The 20,870-nt window shown below is 41.8% G+C and overlaps 1 protein-coding gene across 2 annotated transcripts in view; it reads right to left on the bottom strand.

Moving 5' to 3' along the window:
* CFAP47 (cilia and flagella associated protein 47) overlaps positions 1 to 20,870 on the bottom strand; it is a 1,117,227-nt gene that overhangs the window by 125,377 nt on the left and 970,980 nt on the right. Inside the window, exon 65 of one of the 2 annotated variants that reach the window (XM_073664711.1) lies at positions 4,732 to 5,033. The exons of the other annotated variant lie outside the window; for it this stretch is intronic. Coding sequence (XP_073520812.1) covers positions 4,824 to 5,033 — 210 coding nt within the window. The 3' untranslated portion in view covers positions 4,732 to 4,823. Of the gene's footprint in view, positions 1 to 4,731; positions 5,034 to 20,870 lie in introns of those variants that run through there. 2 annotated transcript variants of the gene reach the window in all.

Here is a 20,870-nt window from a genome sequence, read left to right as displayed (position 1 = left end):
ATTTTACTATTCTGTACTAAGAAACTGCTCATATATTTTTACAAGAATTATCTATATATTTAAATATAGAAATAATAAACAAAAAGTTTCTCCACCTTTTCCTCTTTGACAGTCCATAAAAAAAATTTTCACAGACCCATTGACTTGTATTGCAGAATTTGATGTGACCTTCCGATCAAAATCGGACACGTCTCCACAATTTTCATGTGAATGGAAATTGCCCCATAGATTACCACAAATACAAGTGCTGTCTATGAAAAACACGGATAGCACTCATACGGGAACATTAGACGTCTGAATGAGCCCTTAGCCAGCAACACAGGACTGGTTACTGGTGAGATTTATTCAGCACCATCACACACACAGTAAAACAACACAATATGCAGCTTCCTAAACCTTAATGTAATAAAAGTAAAAAATAAATAACGGGAGAATAAGCACAAAATTTAAGTGATAAAAGAAAAAAAATACCTGCTGTCACCCACCTGGATCTCTGTTATGTGCGCTGGCACCAGAAATGATGATGTCACAGTGCTCTCCAGCCACAGGACCACTGGGGCTTGTGATAAGCTGCAGCGGCTAGGTTATTTGCACTGTGCATTATCCTATATTATTCTGATGACACGCTGTTCCAGTCACCTGACCACTGCAGCCTATTACAGTACGCAATGGTCCTATTGTTGGTGAGTACAGTTACGTCATCACTTTTGATACCATAACCAAAAAACTGCAGAATTGCTGTTTTTTCCCATCCCCCTCTATAAGGACTCATTCACAGGTCAGTGTTTCCAGTACGAGTGTTGTTGTTTTTTTCACGGATCCCACACGTACCCATTATAACTTATGACATGTCCATTTTTTCGTGGCAGCATGGATGAGAAGGGCAATACAAGTCGCAGGGTCTGTGAAAAACACATACAGCGTATGGATGGCATCCATGTGCCATCTGTGTGCTGTCCGTGTTTAATATTGAAAAGTATAGGAGAAGCTTTATAATTTCTTTATCTATCCGTGAAAAACACTGATGACACACTGATGGCTTAAACGGACACACGGGTGCCACATTGATAATAATCTTTATTTTTATGTAGCACCAACATATTCTGCAGCGCTTTACATACATTATCATTGCTTTCCCCATTCGGGCTCACAATCTAAATTCCCTATCAGTATGTCTTTGGAGTGTGGGAGGAAACTGGAGAACCCAGAGGAAACCCACACAACTCCTTGCAGTTGTTGTCTTTGGTGGGATTTGAACCCAGGACCCTAGAGCTGCATGGCTGCAGTGCTAACCACTGAGCCACCGTGCTGCCACACTGATGCACAACACTGATGACACCGGTACCATTTTTTTTTGCATACGTGTTTAATCATGGACGTGTCAATGAGGCCTAAAAGATACTAAAAGTTTTTCAACACATAGGTAAGCCAAAATGCTACCATTAAATTACAACTCATCCTGGGAAAAAATATCCCTTGTATGGCGACTGGTTGAAACACAGAAACACAGCAGTAGAAAATGAAAACAATTACTGTGTCATTAAGGCCCAAATACCAGTGTCTTTAATGGGCTAAGGTCTAAAACACGTGCGGTATTATGAGGTTAAAGTGGTAATCCAGTGAAAACAAGTTATCACCTATCCATGGGATAGGTAATAAGTTACGGATCGGTGGGTGTCCGAATTCTGCAACCCGCACTAATCGTCAGAACAAGGAACGCCTGACTGCTGATCCATTCATCCTTTCTAAGGCTATCTTCACATGTCCAGTAATTATCAGGTAGAACGGATCCAGCAACAATCAGTTAACAAAAAAGCTGTTTTACAGACACAACTTTTTTGTCTGTTTTTGAAAAACTGATTTCAACTGGATCCATTTTTTAACATTGAAGTCTATGGAGAACGAATCCATTAAATAGCCATCTGTTTTCTGTCAATTGAAATAGATCCTGTAAACAAAAAATGGATCCTTCTCAAATGAAAGAAAAACAGATGACTCCAGTGATATAACTGTCGAGATATTGAAAATTACCATATATAAACTTTATATACTCTGTATGGTAACTGTCCATATATGGCCAGCTATGTTTATTGACACTATTGAGGATAACAGAGGTTGGAGCAGTGTGCGCCTTTACACAGCACAACATTAATCAACAAGATGTTTGCCGGTCAGTGGTTAATTAATAACATGTTTACACAGGCAGACCGTCCTTCAGAAGCACTCTGAACGTACAGTAATAGATAATTCAGTACACACAGACTGCACTTCTCTCCACATCCCAGGTCCAGTTTATACAGGATGACTCACTGCTGTGAACAGTGATCTTTTGGGCAAAGCAGTCTTTCGTCGGCTAATCGGCAGCCTGTTTAGACTGCATGATTATCATGAAATAATTGTTCCCAGTCTCATTAAGGATTACCTCTCCAATCTGTGACTACCCTTTTTATTTAATAAAAGAGTGAGCAGCCCCAGACTGGTGATTTTTCTCAATATAAGTTATTGACAAAAATACACAGAACTTCCTAATGTCCCCCGATAGGGCCCAACTTTCCAGCATAAGACTAGACTGAGGCTGTGTGCACACGATGCGTTTTTTAAGAGTTTCCACAGCGGCAATTCTGCTGCAGAAACACTTAGAAAACGCTTGGTAGAAGGTCTGCCATGTTCCCCAATGATAATCCGCACATGCTGCAGAAATTTCTGCTGCGGATTATCATTGCGGAAAGATACGCAGCACTACCAATTATTTTGCGGAAGCAATGCGTTTTCGCTGCCATTGACTTGCATTGGAACGCATGGAATCCGCATCACTGCATCTGTACATGCGGAATCCATGCGTTTCAATGTGTGGATGGTACCCAGGTTTGGAGAAGAGGAGACTCTCCTCTGGACCCAGGTACCATAGAACCTGTAAAAAAAAGAATAAAATAAAAAATAAATATCATTATACTTACCTTCTGATGGCCACCGGTGTCTTTGTCTTGGCTTGCCGGCAGATCGCGTGGGCACATAGCCTGAAGCTCCAGGTGGTTGAATCCCATTAGGTAGAGAGGGATCCCATAACTTTCCATGACCCATCTCACAGTGAAAGCATGAGATCTTGCATGTTATTACAAGACTTCAGTCTTTGCATTAAATCAGCGCTGCTGCATTGTCTACTAAATCACAAGCAAATGGGATCTAGGGATCTTACTGTTTGGTCAATACTTAGTAGATGATGTGACAGCACATGGTAAGTGTAAAGAACAAGATCTTGCAATAATGTGCGAGATCTCACACTTTTACTGTGCAAGGCTTGTGGGCTTCCAGGTTCATTTTGGGGACTTTAAGTCTAAGTGGCCATGAAGCAGAAATGCTCCGGATTTTTTCTGCATCTCCCTGGCAGGAAAAATGCATGCGGATTTTACATGCGCTTTTCCTGCCAGGTAGAAGTGTTTGTGAAGCATTTTTGCATGCATATCCGCATGCGGGTTGTAAAGCGCTATTCCAAGCGATTTTAGCATCAATTGGAAAAGTGCTTGACAACTTGGTCACACTATATAAATCCATGCAACCGGCATGGATTTATACAGTGTGACCAAGTTACGATGCTACAGATGCAGCATCAATAGTTAAAAAAGAATAAAATGGACAAAAATAAAAAAAAAAACATTATACTCACCTTCCGATGGCCCCCGGTCTCATTTTCCGGTGTCTTCGACGGCTCATGGTGGTATAAACGGACCTTCCATGACGTCATTTAGTCATGTGACATGTCACGCAATGCTGTCACATGACTAAATAACGTCATAGAAGGTCCTTTTACACCACCGAGAGCCGCCGAAGACACCAGACGCACCGTACAGGAGACCGGGGGCCATTAGAAGGTGAGTATAATGTTTTGGGGTTTTTTTTACATTTTTTTTAACTACAGGTAATATGGTACCCAGGTCTGGAGGAGAGTCCCCTCTTCTCCAGACCCGGATACCATCAGCGCATTGAATCAATCAATATCCGCATGTGTACATGCACTCATGCGGATATTATGCGATTCAATGCAAATCAATGGCGGCAATTACGCCGCGTTTCCGCAAAATTAATGGACGTGCTTTTCCACAATCATAATATGCAGCGGAAATTTCTGCAGCATGTGCACAGCACATGCGGATTATCATTGGGGACCATTTCAGACCTTCTACCAAGGGTTTTTTAAGCGTTTCCATGGTGGAATTGCCACTGCAGAGATGCTTAAAAAATACATAGTGTGCATGCAGCATAAGGAGTATTTTACATTCTTTCATCAATAACTTATTTTTAGAAAAATCCTTAGTCTGGGGCTGACAACATTTTTTTTAAACATAAAGGGCAGTCCAAGACTATTGATAGAGTTACCCCAACATAGGCTGCATAACGTGATTTGAATAGAGCATAATATGGTTTATTCTACTATGTACAACCTCCTACAACTCTATGCTGGTATCTCATGACACTGAGATAGGGGAGGGGGAAAGCAAAGAGGTCATATGACTTTAGCCTTAAGATGACAGGAGAAAGGTGTTGTCCGATTGATGTCAGAAGCAGCAAAACAGCCAGCTATATAAAGAATTTGCATAGAATTCTACAACAGCAAAAATGGTAGAAATAAAGAATAATGAGTTTCTTAATTTTGCATTTATTAACCAAATCGAGAAGCAAAAGACACAATTCAAAGGTGTGCATAGCCCTTTAAAGTAATAGGTGAAACAAAAGAGCACAGTAGTAATTGTAATCGCTTTAATGTAGATACATGGGTTGTAAAACATATTTTACATAATATAAAAGTAATTTCATTTAGAAAGAATTTATTTTGTTTTAAACAGTAAAGATCCTCCCTTAACTGGGGATGACACTGCTGTTGTTGTAAGTTTAAGGTTCTCCCTTAGAAAGTTACGATTTTGATAAGTCACTGGTTTTCTGATACCCTTGGAACATATTCTAGGTGAAACATTTATAGGTGGACTGGTTTTTGGAGGAAGTCCATTGATTTCATATGTCCATTGCATAGATGATGTCTGTAAAAACAAATGAAATAAGAAGAATTGAAAGTAACTCATACATAAGATATTTTGTTCATGATAAATCACACGAAAGACAACATCTCCAACGAGTTTGCAAGTTCTCCTCGTGTTTGTGTGGTTTCCACTAGGCAATCCGGTTTCCTCCCATGCTCCAAACACATACTTAATGGGGAATTTAGATTGCGAGCGTCAATGGGACAGTAATGAAAATGTCTGTAAAGCGCCCTGGAATACAGTTATATGAAAAAGTTTGGGCACCCCTATTAATCTTAAGCTTAATGTTTTATAAAAATTGGTGTTTTTGCAACAGCTATTTCAGTTTGATATATGTAATAACTTTTGGAAACAGTAATGTTTCTGCCTTGAAATGAGGTTTATTGTACTAACAGAAAATGTGCAATCTGCATTCAAACAAAATTTGACAGGTGCATAAGTATGGGCACCCTTATCATTTTCTTGTTTTAAATACTCCTACCTACTTTTTACTGACTTACTAAAGCACTTTTTGGGGTTTTGTAACCTCATTGAGCGTATGTGGGGCCCATTATTCTGTATGGAGGACTTTGTGGGGCTCATGATACTGTATCCTGGTTGGTCCGCGACTTTGTCTAAGCTTTTAATTTTGGCCCTCTGTGTGTTTTAGTTTGACATCCCTGCTGTAAGGAAACTTCTCTTTATTTTATGGCAGCACTTTTATGGAGGCACTTGGGCTGTAACTGTTATAAAAGCACTCTGCAATAACTGCTATGGAGTGCTGTAACTGGGTGTAATCTGGAAGCAGTCTGGCTCTTATTCTTATTTGTGAAAGCAATGCCCTTACAAGTCTACAACTGTAAACTGACACTCAAAGAACGAGTACACTGGAGTTAGATGTGCTAAATTCATTAAGGGGTGTATGCTACTTACTGAATTGGGCGCCTCTTATAACTGCTGCGCACCTCCTGCAGACATGTACTGCAGTCACAAACTGGAGTATACTTTTTGTGAAATTTTTGACATGACAGTGGTGTAAATTTTCATGAATTAGCTACACTACATCCCACCCATATTTTACTCATTTTGGCAGGGCAGTCAAGTACTGGTCTGAAAACGCCAAAAGTCACAAAAGTTATGCACAACTTCTGAGTTACACATGTATTTTGTGACATTTGCAGATTTTTTACACCAGAATACTGGCTAAAACACATTCATGAATCAAGGTCTTAGTCTGCTACCTGATCTCCAACGACAAAAGTTATCAGGTGGATTACATATAAATGAATGGTTGTGGTGACTTTATCTTGAATTCCACATTTTGCTAGGTTAGTTACCAAAAAGTAACAAGTGCAAATAACAGTATCAAAATATGCATATTTTGAAAAAAAAGTGTCTTACACCATCAATGTTTACATAGTGTATTTTCTAGTGGCCTCGATTTGAAATATAATAATTATTAACAAATATAGCTATATTTTTTAATTGAGTGTAATATTTCTAATGTCTCATACTAGACCTGCATATTCCCTTAGCATACTGAGCCAACGTAATTTAATGCATACTAGCTCCATAACTCTTCACAACTGCAGATTACAATAGCAGATTCCTCCTGTAGACACATTTCCATTACAGTACATTATATTGTACACTATTTCCATTGTTTATATAATTCACAAGAATAAAGTATTCCAACATATATTATCTATACACAAGTCACTGTACAAACTGTGACCAAAACAGGCTTAAATGGAATATTATAAAAATATATATTCCACATGACTGAACTGTACGTATAGTCATTAAATCTGAAGAGGTCTAATAGAATAAATTAAAACTTTGTTTCTCAATCCTCAGATATACCGTCTATAGAGTCTATAAAATTACTATCATTTAGAATAGAGGTGGCTATTCAAATATCATATAATAACAAGGGCAGAGGACAATAGAATAAAGTCATGAAGAGAAAGCAGTAAAAATGAAAAGTGTAAGATAATAACATAATATAATTTTAATCACTACTCATTGGCCTATTAAGTTTCTGCAGTATTATTTTATAATATTTTATATAATTGTGCCATGAAAATATGGTCCGGGTTTTATTAGTGAAATTTAAAAAATTATATTAAACTCAACGTACTCGTCTGCAGTAATTGCATTTTCACCCATTTTATGTAATCTATGAAGTAAATCTAAATGTAATAAAGATGATTTATTTGTGGGATATCACTATTATTTGGTTAAGCATATATCAATAAAATCATGAAACTTCATTGAGTGTCATTTCATGTTCACCACATAAGTTATGTTTTACCGTCTTTAAAGGGGTAGTCTGGGAAGATAAAAAATGTATTTCACTCCACCTTCTATCTACAAGTTTAAAGGGTCATATCCTTCTTCCTGTTCTTATATGTAACCTCATGTGATTTTACTACTTTTCACTGTGGCTGCATGCCACAGCACTGCTACTGCTGAGTGCTCCCCCTATCTTTCTTCGATGCTGCTTATTATGCAAGTCAGACCCCTGACTTAGGTTTATTACGGTTTTAGTGTTGGTTTGATGTTCCCCTTCTCTCCTGTTCTGTACTGCCTAACTGCACCTTTACAGCTTGAATACAACCTGTCATTGACCTCTCTTTACTTTGCCAGCTCTCACTTGACAGGTCACATACAAGCTATAAAAGTGCAGACAGTGCAGTGTTAGGAGGAGGGAGAACATCAAACCCACAAACAGACTGTGGTAAGCCTTGGTCAGAGAGCTGACTTAGGTTACATATTAAGCAATAAAACACAAACCTTACCACCTGATCTGTGATGTAGCATCCCAGAAGGTGGTGGGGTTAGAGAAGTATTATTGGGTATGGCATGAACGAACTCCCTTAAGTGTCTTAATTTGCTATTTTTTACATTTATTTTTTGATAGGTTATATTTAGAAAATTATTTCATTTTCTGGGGAATAATCACTGTTTTAATAAAAAAGATAGGGTCACTGATGTAATAGGTCCTCATAAAAGGCTACATGCACTTTTCTAACATTTCCTTTCATTGTTCCATTGTATAAAAAATTATGCTAATATTTAAATGGATTTATATTAAATACAGCAATGTTAGCACAGGATATCTATTTTGAGTGTCTGAGCATGTGGTATATGGTATACTGTGGTATATGGTGGGGTTTACATCCCGCATATATGCTAGGAGATATCCATTATGTATATGGTGAGTAAAGCCCCATAAACTCATTGTGAACAGGGCCGTAAAGTGAATAAAGTTAGGATCCAACTTCTCTATTAAAAATGCTTCAACATGTAGTCCTGTAGCACAAATTCTGGTTAATCTTTAGTGCTGGCTTATACTGCCTATTAATGAACAAATGCCTGATTGTGGTAGCCTCACTTCAATCAAGCAATGTGCTGATTTCAATCTGTACAACAACACTGGTTTTAATAAGCCTTTAACCCAGAGGGGATCCTAATTGCTTTGTTAAGTGAAGCTGAAGGTGAAACAGTTTATCTTTTTTGGATTCATGGAAATGTACCCTAGGGTTATGCTCACTGTGAATATGATTCATTAACCTTTGTTAAATCTTAATACAGATCTGAAAAGCTGCCCAAATTTAACCCTATTCACACTGTTGTAGAGTACATGTATTCTGTTATAGAGAATGCTGAGCTTGTGTTATTCTACAAAAAAGGGAAATGCATCTGAATGACTAAACTGAAACTTAATGTTTTCAGGAATAAATGGGAAAAGGACAAGAACTTAAAGGGAGTTTGCCATCCCCAAAATGCAAATTCAGTTACTTAACAATTTATATATGGGACATAGCGCCTACAGAAATCATACCACTAATTAACATTTTAGTGTTGCAGTTGCAGAAAATTTGTCTATTAGTTAATTTGCAAATGAGGGCCCATTGATGCACCCTTGGCATGATCAAGATCTTAGTGCATCAACACATTAACCAGTTTGCATATTCAGCACTGTCCTTGATCTTGATTGGCCGTGCTCTCTTGCCAAGAGCAATCACTGCCTAAACTCAAATCACTGTTACTGCTTGTGTGCACTGACACTGGAAATGCTCAGCAGCATGCTCATAGTATCAGGGTGGGTGCGTACTTAGTGTGAGTGTGGGCACAGTCTGTCACCTGGCTCCAATCGGTCTGTGGCAACCTCTTTCTACACGCGGAAGTGTAGCAAGCAAGTGGCTTCAAAGAGGAGCCAGAGATCAGTGTACATGTGTCCACATTGAGTGCGAGCCCACCTTGACACTTTGAGCACAACGATGAACTCGAGCATTTGAGTTTAGGCAGCACCACTCTTTGCAAAAGAATGCTGTCATTCAAGATAATAAACAGTGCTGGATTTGAAAATTGAAGGGCATTACCATACACTGAGCACTTGGTCATACCAAAGATGCACAAAAGCACCCTCATTTGCATATGTAATAATAGCCAATTTATCTGCACTAAAATGTATGTTAATGGTATGGTATTTATAGGTGTTAGGTAACCTTTAAACATTGGTATAGGGCACTTGTCATGTCAAAAATATTTATTAACCTGCAGATATGGGGCTAATCTGCATTTTTCACAAGTTTTAACCTCTGCATGGTATATACAGTTAGGTCCAGAAATATTTGGACAGTGACACCCATTTTTGGCATTTTAGCTGTTTAACAAAATATATTCCAGATACAGTAATATACTCAATATGGGCTTAAATTGCAGACTCTCAGCTTTAATTCGAGGGTGTTCACATCCTAATTGGAGTAAGGGTTTAGGAACTAAAGCTGTTCAATATGCAGCTGCCTCTTTGTAAAGGGATCAAAAGTAATTAGACAGATATCTCAAAAGTTCTGTAATGGGATGCATATGCTATTCCTCATTAATTCATCATCAATCAAACAGGTTAAAAGCCATAAGCTGATTTCTGGTGTGGCAATTGCATTTGGAAGCTGCTGTGAACCCACAAAATGTGGTTAAAGGAGCGCTCAATGGAAGAGAAACAGGCCATCATTATACTGAAAAAAAAAGAAGAAATCCATCAGAGAGATAGCAGAAATGTTAAGAGTGGCCAAATCAACAGTTTGGTATATTCTGCAAGAAAAGAAAACTGGTGAGCTTGGGAATTCAAAAATGCCTGGACACCCACAGAAGATAAAAGTGGTGGAAGATAGCAGAATCCTTTCCATGGTGAAGGAATCCCCCTTCACAACATCCTTCCATTCTCCAGAATGAAGGGGTTTCAGTATCTAAGTCTACCATAAAAAGAAGACTTCGTGAGAGCAAATACAGAAGGTTCACCACAAGGTGCAAACCATTAATCAGCCTTAAAAAAGGCCAGATTACACTTTGCAAAAAAAAAACATCTAAAGAAGCCAGCCCAGTTCTGGAAAAGCATTGATTGGACAGATGAAACTAAGATCAATCTGTACCAGAATGATGGGAAAAAGAAAGCATGGAGAAAGCTTGGAATGGCTCATAATCCAAAGCACACCACATCCTCTGAAAAACATGGTGGAGAAAGTGTGATAGCATGGGCATGCATGGCTTTCAATGGCACTAGGTCACTAGTGTTTATTGATGATGTGACTGAAGACAAAAGCAACTGGGTGGATTCTGAAGAGTACAGGGATATATTTTCAGCTCAGGTTCAACCAAATGCTGCAATGTTGATTGGACGGCACTTCACAGTACTGATTGGCAATGAGCCACAACATACTGTGAAAGCAACCTAAGAGTTTTTAAGTTAAAGAAGTGAATTATTCTGCAATGGCCGGGTCAATCACCAGATCTCAATGCCATTAAGCATGTATTTCATATGCTTAAGACAAAACCTAAGGTAGAAAGACCCAAAAACAAGCAACAGCTGAAGTCAGCTGTAGCAAAAGTCTGGCAAAGCTTCACCAAGGAGGAAACCCAGCATTTGGTGACGTCAATGGCTTCTAGACTTCTGGCAGTCATTGACTGCAAAGGATTCTTTACAAAGGCTTAAAAATTAACATTTTCTTTATGGTAAGGCTAATTTGTACAATTACTTTTGAGCCCCTGAAATGAGGAGCCTTTGTAGAAAAATGGTTGCAATTCCTAAATGTTTCAAAGGATATTTTTGTTCAACCTCATTAATTAAACCTGAAAGTCTACACTTCAATTGGAATTCAGTAGTTTAATTTTAAATACAAAAAAAAATTGTGGCAGGCAGAGCCCAAATCACAAAGATTCAGTCACTGTCCAAAAAATTCTGGATCTAACTGTATTTAAATTTCATTTACCTCAGAGGTAGTGGGCAAATTCTTTGCTATGATGACTTTAATACATAGTACACAGAGACATGAGGGATTCATGCTCTCCTGCCTCTCTGTAGCACATTTTCAGAAGCAGTAACAGCATGAAGGAGATTATAGAGTAACTAGATGGTGGCCCGATTCTAATGCATCGGGTATTCTAGAATAGGTATGCGGCCGACCGGGCGCAATCAGCAGAGCTGTGTATAAATTTGGGGCCAAAATCGCTGATAGGTCACGTTCGGCAACCGCGACCAATCAGCAAAGCGGTGTTTAAATTTGGCGGCAATATCGATGATTGGTCGCGGGCGGCGGCCGCGACCAATCAGCGAACTGTGTTAGTGAGGACTGGAGAGCGTGTTTAAATTTGGCACCAAAATCGCTGATTAGTCGTGACTAATCAGCAGAGCGGTGTTTAAATTTGGCGCCAATACTGCTGACTGGTCGCGGCAGCCGACCGCGACCAATCAGCAGAGCGATGCAGAGCGGGGTTTAAATTTGTGGCAAAATCGCTGATTGGTCGCCGGCCGTGACCAAACAGCAGAGTGTTGTTTAAATTTGGCGCCAAAATCACTGATTGGTCGAGGCCGGCGACCGCGACCAATCAGCAGAGAGTTGTTTAAATTTGGCGCCAATCTCGCTGATTGGTTGCGGATGGCGGCCGAGACCAATCAGCAGTGCGGTGTTTAAATTTGGCACCAAAATCGCTGATTAGTCGCGACCGCGACCAATCAGCAAAGAGGTGTTTAAATTTGACGACAACAGTGCTGATTGGTCGCGGCCGGCGACCGCGACCAATCAGCAGAGCGATGCAGAGCGGGGTTTAAATTTGTGGCAAAATCGCTGATTGGTCGCCGGCCGTGACCAATCAGCAGAGCGGTGTTTAAATTTGGCACAAAAAGCGCAGATTGGTCGTGGCCGGTGGTTGCGACCAATCAGCAGAGTGAGGTTTACATTTGGCGCCAATACTGCTGATTGGTCACGGCCGACAACCGCGACAAATCAGCAGAGAGGTGTTTAAATTTGGCGCCAATCTCGCTGATTGTTCGCGGCTGGCGGACGCGATCAATCAGCAGAGCGGGGTTTACATTTGGCCCCAATGCTGCTGATTGGTCGCGGCCGGCGACCGTGACCAATCAGCAGAGCGTTGTTTAATTTTGGCACAAAAAACGCAGATTGGTCGCGGCTGGTGGTTGCGACCAATCAGCAGAGTGAGGATTAAATTTGGCGCCAATACTGCTGACTGGTCACGGCCGACAACCGCGACCAATCAGCAGAGCGGTGTTTAAATTTTGCGCCAAAACTTCTGATTGATCTCGGCCAGCGACCGCGATCAATCAGCAGAGCGTTGCTTAAATTTGGCGCCAATCTCGTTGATTGGTCGCGGCTGGAGTCCGCAACCAATCAGCAGAGCGTTGCTTAAATTTGGCGCCAATCTCGCTGATTGGACGCGTCCTGCGTCCGCGTCCAATCAGCACAGCAGTGTTTAAATGTGGCGGCAAGATCGTGATTGGTCGCGGCCGCTATTTAAATGTGGCGCCCAAATCGGTGATTGGTTGCGGGCAGCGGCCGCGACCAATCAGCAGAGCGGTGTTCAATTTTAGCGCCAAGATCACTGATAGGTCGGGTGTGGAGAGCGCGACCAATCAGCGAATCGTATTGGTGAGGAGCGGGGAGCGGAATCGTATTAGTGAGGACCGGGGAGCGCCGCTGCCTGTGCGGCTACTTCCGCTGCGAGAACCCGGGACATGAGCGGGCGCTCGGAGCAGAAGTATCCCGACCTGCAGCGCCGCTCCCCGGTCCTCCCTTCACACCCTAGCCGCTGATGTCCCCACAGTATCCGCATGGTGTTACAAAGGTCCGGACATTTGTGCTAAAAATCGCTGATTGGTCGCTGGCGCTGCTCGCGACCAATCACCGATTTGGGCGCCAAATTTAAATATCGGCCGCGACCAATCACCGATCTTGGCTCCACATTTAAACACCGCTGTGCTGATTGGTCGCCGACGCTGGGCGCGACCAATCACCGATTTTGGCACCACATTTAAATTTAAATAGCGGCCGCGACCAATTGGACCCGCAGCGCCGCTCCCCGGTCCTCCCTTCACGCCCTAGCCGCATGGATGTCAGCGCCACTATCTGTGCGGATAGTTCCGCTGCAAGAACCCGGGACATGAGCGGGCGCTCGCAGCAGAAGTGTCCCGACCCGCAGCACCGCTCCCGGTCCTCCCTTCACACCCTAGCCGCTGATGTCCCCACAGTATCCGCATGGTGTTACAAAGATCTGGACATTTGTGTTAAAAATCGCTGATTGGTCGCTGGCGCTGCCCGCGACCAATCACCGATTTGGGCGCCAAATTTAAATATCGGCCGCGACCAATCACCGATCTTGGCTCCACATTTAAACACCGCTGTGCTGATTGGTCGCCGACGCTGTGCGCGACCAATCACCGATTTTGGCGGCACATTTAAATAGCGTCCACGACCAATCAGTACAGCGGTGTTTAAATGTGGAGCCAAGATCGGTGATTAGTCGCGGCCGATATTTAAATTTGGCGCCCAAATCAGTGATTGGTCGCGGGCAGCGCCCGCGACCAATCAGCGATTTTTAACACAAATGTCCGGATCTTTGTAACACCATGCGGATACTGTGGGGACATCAGCGGCTAGGGTGTGAAGGGTGGACCGGGGTGCGGCGCTGCGGGTCGGGATACTTCTGCTCCGAGCGCCCGCTCATGTCCCGGGTTCTCAGAGCGGAAGTATCCGCACAGGCAGCAGCGCTAACATCCATGCGGCTAGGGCGTGAAGGGAGGACCGGGGAGCGGCGCTGACATCCAATTGGTCACGGCCGCTATTTAAATATGCCGCACAAATCGATGATTGGTCGCTGACTTGGCCCGTGACCAATCACTGATCTTGCGGCCAAAGCTAAACAGTACTGTGCTGATTGGTCGAGGACGCTGCCTGCGACCAATCACCGATTTGGGCGCCAAATTTAAATATCGGCCGCGACCAATCACCGATCTTGGCTCCACATTTAAACATCGCTGTGCTGATTGGTCGCCGACGCTGGGCGCGACCAATCACCGATTTTGGCGCCACATTTAAATAGCGTCCGCGACCAATCCGCACAGCGGTGTTTAAATGTGGAGCCAAGATCGGTGACTGGTCGCGGCCGATATTTGAATGTGGCGCCCAAATCGGTGATTGGTCGCGGGCACCGTAGTGTTTAACTTTTGCGGCAAGATCCGTGATTGGTCGTGGGCCAAGACCGCGACCAATCACCGATTTGTGCGGCAGATTTAAATAGCGTCCGCGACCAATTGGATGTCAGCGCCGCTCCCCCGTCCTCTCTTCAAACCCTAGCCGAATGGATGTCAGTGGCGCTGTCTGTGCGGACACTTCCGCTGCGAGAACCCGGGACATGAGCGGGCGCTCGCAGCAGAAGTATCCCGACCCGCAGTGCCGCTTCCCCCTTCACACCCTAGCCGCTGATGTCCCCACAGTATCCGCATGGTGTTACAAAGGTCCGGACATTTGTGTTAAAAATCACTGAATGGTCGATGGCGCTGCCCACGACCAATCACCGATTTGGGCGCCAAATTTAAATATCGGCCGCGACCAATCACCGATCTTGGCTCCACATTTAAACACCGCTGAGCTGATTGGTCGCGGCCGATATTTAAATTTGGTGCCCAAATAGGTGATTGGTTGCGGGCAGCGCCAGCGACCAATCAGCGTTTTTTAACACAAATTTCCGGACCTTTGTAACACCATGCGGATACAGTGGGGACATCAGCGGCTAGGGTGTGAAGGGAGGACCGGGGAGCGGCGCTGCGAGTCCGGATACTTCTGCTGCGAGCGCCCGCTCATGTCCCGGGTTCTTGCAGCGGAAGTATCCGCACAGGCAGCGGCGCTGACATCCAATTGGTCGCGGACGATATTTAAAATTGCCGCACAAATCGGTGATTGGTCGCTGTCTTGGCCCGCGACCAATGACTGATCTTGGCGCCAAAGTTTAACACTATTGTACTGATTGGTCGCGGACGCTGACCGCGACCAATCACCGATTTGGGCGTCAAATTTAAATATCGGCCGCGACCAATCACCAATTTGCGCGCCAAATTTAAATATCGGCCGCGACCAATCACCAATCTTGGCTCCACATTTAAACACCGCTGTGGTGATTGGTCGTGGCCGATATTTAAATTTGGCGCCCAAATCGGTGATTGGTCGCGGGCAGCGTCGGCGACCAATCAGCACAGCGGTGTTTAAGTTTTGCGCTAAGATCAGTGATTGGTCGGGTCTGGAGACCGCGACCAATCATCGAATCGTCTTGGTGAGGACCGGGGAGTGGCGCTGTCTGTGCGGCTACTTACGCTGCGAGAACCCGGGACATCGCGGGCGCTCGCAGCAGAAGTATCCCGACCTGCAGCGCCGCTCCCCGGTCCTCCCTTCCGCATGGAGGTCAGCGGTGCCGGCGGTCCTTCCGCTGATACCGGCCGGGAGATGAGCGCCTCGCGCCGCTCATCTCCCGGCTGCATCTCCGTCCCGCAGATGGGTCCGGCGGTCGGGTTCCTTCTGCTGTTGCTGGCCGGGAGATGAGCGCCTCACGGCGCTCATCTCCCGGCTGCATCGCCGCTCAGCTCCGTCCCGCAGATGAGCCGCTAACGGCCGCCATCTTTTTTTAGAAATCCCCCGGCGCTGATTGGCCGCTGCCGGACCAATGAGCGACGCGGGATTTTCTGGACAGACAGACAGACAGACAGACAGACGGGATAAGACGATTATATATATAGATACTAAGCAGAGTAGCTCTGAATCCAGCTCTGGGCTCAAATAAGACACTAGAAAACAATAGCACCATTTGTGTTTGTCCCTCTGCCTGTTCACTCAACCAGTTCACTCCTTCTCTTTCACCCTGTGTGCGATATGATATTACAGTGAGCTGGCAGTCTGCCTTAAGAAAGTCAGATTTTAGCTGTATTTGTAAGCTGTAAGTGAATGATGAGTTTATGAGGCTGGAGGGCGTAGAAGTGAATCTTAAGTGGAAAAAGGCACATATTTTTTAATAAGATTTATTGTAAAAAAAAAAAAAGATATTTGCTTGATTTATGAAAAGTTGTTGAAACAACAATGGCCATTTAAATAATTTAATATATAGACCTGAGCTATCGCAGAGGGTCAATGGAACTTGATCATGGAATTAATACTTAAGTTGTCCCTTAGTAGGCAAAAAGCTTCACACAAATTATTCTTATTCATAGGAAATATAGGACACATAGCATCCTTTGTAAAATAGGAATCCGTTCTGATGCGTATTGTATTGCCCTAGATGCAATATGAAAGGTGTTAATTTGATGCACATGTTTTGGGAATGCTCTGGCTTTGGGATATACTAGAAGGGAATTCAGGACATCATTAAAAGAGTCTATAATTTTGAGCTTTTTGCAGATCCCACAATATGTATCTCGTGGTTGTTAGAAGATGAAATAGAATTTGATCCTACTCAGATAGGGATTTCTAGAACTCTATATCTGGCGAGGAAACATATTGCGTCTAGGTTGATTCAATTTTCACACACGTCAGCGGCTTGATTTATAAAATGGCTAAATGGTATTATTACAAAGGAAAAGGGGGCATATAAAAAACATAATGCTTTTAATAAATTTGAGAGGACTTGGTATGCCGTCCTGTGTATTGTTATTTGAAAGAACTATTGATATATTTGAAAATGTGCTTTCTAGCTCTAATTTTTTTTGTCTCTGGACATTACAGTATTTAATATTGTACTGTATTTAAAATTTATACTTTGTGTATATGTGGGCATTACTAGATTGGAAATGTGATTTTGTCTTAAGGTTTGGAAGAGTGGAGTAATAGACAACTGAACAAAACTGTGGGTGACTGAAGAATTGGACTGTACTCTCATTTGGAAAAAATATATATTTAAACTCCCTTCATACTCAAAGTTTAAGATGATACAAATCATTGCTAATGCCCAAACATTGCTTCTCCCACTACAAGAGACTATAATGTTTTTGTCACATTTTTCCCTGCACAGATTTGTCACAAAACCTGAAGGATTTCCTAGTGCCAGCAAAGTGAATGGGAATCCTGAAATCTCACGCACATGTTGCTTTTTTTTGCTTGCAGATTTAAATATGCAGCATGTCAATTCTTTCAGCGTTTTTGCTGCAGATTGCATCCATACTAATGAGTAGGAAAAAATCTGCAACAAAGCGCATGTTCTGCTGCAAATACTTAATTTATTAACACACCCTAAGGCTATGTTCACACTAGGAGTTTTTTCAGCATTTTTTTAATAAGTTTTTTAACCACATTTTCAGTTGCGTTTTACAGTACCAGTAAAGTCTATGAAATTTCAGAAATCTCATGGACACAGCTTTGTTTTTTTTGTCTTCAGTATTTTGTGCTTTGCATGTTTTTTGCACAATAGAGTATGTCACTTCTTTCAGCTTTTTTTCAGCGTTTTATACCCATTGAAAGCAATGGGTGGTGCAAAAAATGCAGAAAAACGCCTAGTGTGAACGTTTTTCTGCGTTTTTAGTGAAAATAAGCAAGTACAGCAGTATGTGAAACACATTTATTTTTGTGATTTTCCAAAGTTTACCATCTTGTCTTGGTCACCTGAGATGGCATTTTCGATTAGGACAGTTTAATTAAATTAGGGATGTGTAAGAGAATAAACATTGGCTGAGCTAGGTGTGAGATTGAACAATGCCTGTGGCCCACCAGAGTGTGAAATTGAACAAAGACTGAGCAACTCAATGGCAGACCAAAGTGGGAAAGTAAATAGTGTCCTACAAGCTCAATGCACTGCCAATGTCTTAAGTAAACTATTCCAGACCAATTCACCTTCCCCCGCTTACTTTTGTAATGTGCATTTTTTCATGATCAAATGTCTTGCATTGGTGACCTATGTTCATACTTCTATGGTGGATGCAAAGCTGAACTTTGGGATCCTGAAAAACGCACCAAATACACCGCAAAAAACGCACCAAAACACCCCGTGTGAACATACCCTAAGGCTATGTTTCCACAATGAGTTTTTGATGAGTTTTTGATGGAGCAGATTTTCTGCACCTATAATTAAATTAGGTTACTTGCATTTTTCATAGCATTTTTTAGTGCGTTTTTTTCATGCGTTTTGTTATCACGTTTTTGACACTGCGTTTTTTGTCTCCTTTTCGTATGTCATGTTTTAAATAAAGCTGCTTTGCTTTTGATACTTCTTGGTATTTGACTTTCACAAAACGTTATTGATACAGTAATGTGCGGATTACAAGTGTTTTTTACATGCAGATTTTCGGCATCTAATGTAAGTCTATGGGAAAAGACTGCAGATAAAACTCATTGTACCTGCAAGAGAAATTGTCATGTTGCGAATTTGAAACACGCACCGCAGATCAGTTTACACTGAGTAAAAAAGAAGCACAATGGGAATGAGATTTCAATAAATTACATCTACTTTTCTGGATCTATAAGATGCTGCATTTTTGACCCAGAAAAAATATGCAGCATCAAAAGTCACCCAAAACTCATCGTGGGCACAAAGCCTAAGAGAATAATTCCAGCTAGCAAGACACATCTACAGTGTTGAATAGTCTAAAAGGCATAAATAAGTAAATATATAATTGTCAAAGTTTTGACACCAAACATTTCCTATCAGAGCTGAAAACATCTATACATTTGAACACTATGCATATCCTAAATACGAGCAGTGCTGTATGTTCAGGATTCTGCCATCCGCTGCATTAACAGTCCCACAAACTTTAATAAATCAACCTCATTGAGGTAGTAGGAAGGAAATGTGATGATGAAAAATCTGCCAATAAGTGAAAAAGGTGCACAAATGCGAATGTATATCAGACATGTTAAGCTCCTTTCAGGAATACATACTTCGAAAAGGACAACAGTGTTAAGGAATGTCTGCTTCAGCGATATCTGAACTACATATCTTTTCAACAGAGAGAAATTTTGAGATTATAAAATATTTGCTTGAAAGATAAGATGGCTTATTTCAAGCTTTACTTTTTGTATTAAAAATACAATATCTAGATGATGAAACGAGCATGCTTAGGGTATGTGCAGACAGTCAGGAGCCACTGCCAGTTTGACGCTGCGTGTTATGCAGCGTCAAACCCGCAGTGGCCAGATGTTACAGCATAGTGGATGGGATTTCTAGAAATGTCCACTATGCGGATCTGCCGATCACCTGCGGACTCTGAAATGCAGCGTGTCTTTCAGACCCGCAACATGTCAATTTCTCTTATGGGTCCGCATGTGAACTTTCCCCATAGACTAACATTCATGAGGAAAGTCCATACGTGAAAAAAAATGGCAGGGCTCATTTGCATAATGAGTGGAAGCCGTTTGGCTATTCCGCAGTGTCGGGCTGCAGGCGGCTCCTGACCATCAGCACAGTATTTGTAAGCTAAAACCAGGAGTTTGTGAAAAATACAGTGGTGACGTGATTCTATTATACTTTTCCTCTGATTTCTCCACTCCAGGTTTTGGCTTACAAATACTGATGTAAAATACTGACCAAATACTGAATGTGTGAACGTGTCTTAAAGGAGATCTATCAGATGGAATGCACCAACGTTGTGTTGTAATTTGTGCAAAAAAAACCTGACTTTTATGACCCGCACCAAATTTGTGATTTGCTTTAGACACTTTCTGCGACAAGAAGTCATGACATCACTGGAACAAGGAGTGGCTTATCAAAAAAAGTGCATGTCATAATGTCCAGCACTCTGCACCAAAAAATGTGCAAAAGTTGTGGTGCACACTTCTAGCACAAAGTACGTCAACTAATAGGTAGTGTAAACCTAGACTGGATAGTCTTAAAATTAGACAGATTTTAAATAGACAGTCCTAAAATTAGACTTATCAAACAGCATGCAGGTTTATGATAAATATGACACATTATAAGACTAACAAGTCTAGATTTGCATTAAGAATTAGACAATATTAATAATTATGTCTCAGTTTTGCCCAGATAAAAAATGATGTATGTGTATATTTATAGTTAATGCTGTAATTATTGCTGACACGTTGAGCATTATTATAATTGTTATTGTGTTTTTAAATATTTTTAATCCACAAGTAGTATTCCCTCATTCCAGCATTCCACTAAAAATCCACCCAGAGAAAAAAGAAACAATTCTCTTTCTTCCTCTAAAGGGTTGTGATAGTATAAAATGTTAATGCCAGCAGCATCGTTCACATTTCACAGATTAATATGACGATGTGATAAACAAATACCTTCATATGACAAAAGAAGTGATGAAGAAAACTAGTGAGATGTTCTGTGTTAGAAAAGACCTTGGGGATGTGAGTTCTCATGTACACATAAATAAAATGTGTAATAATGCATTTGTGTCTGCAGATGTTGATGGATAACAGTGTTAGGCTTATACAACTCAGACATCTTAAATGTCTCAAAAATGAAGCAGTAAATCTCATCGAAAAATGTACCTAGCCATTACATTGGCCTTATCACATGTAGTTGCTCATAAAGTATTGTTCATATTATGATGTATGG

The sequence above is a fragment of the Phyllobates terribilis genome, unplaced genomic scaffold, assembly GCF_046119375.1.
Source record: "Phyllobates terribilis strain yellow unplaced genomic scaffold, ASM4611937v1 Scaffold_2__4_contigs__length_985480577, whole genome shotgun sequence".
NCBI classification, from domain to species: domain Eukaryota; kingdom Metazoa; phylum Chordata; class Amphibia; order Anura; family Dendrobatidae; genus Phyllobates; species Phyllobates terribilis.
This window is presented reverse-complemented; position numbering and strand designations above follow the sequence as displayed.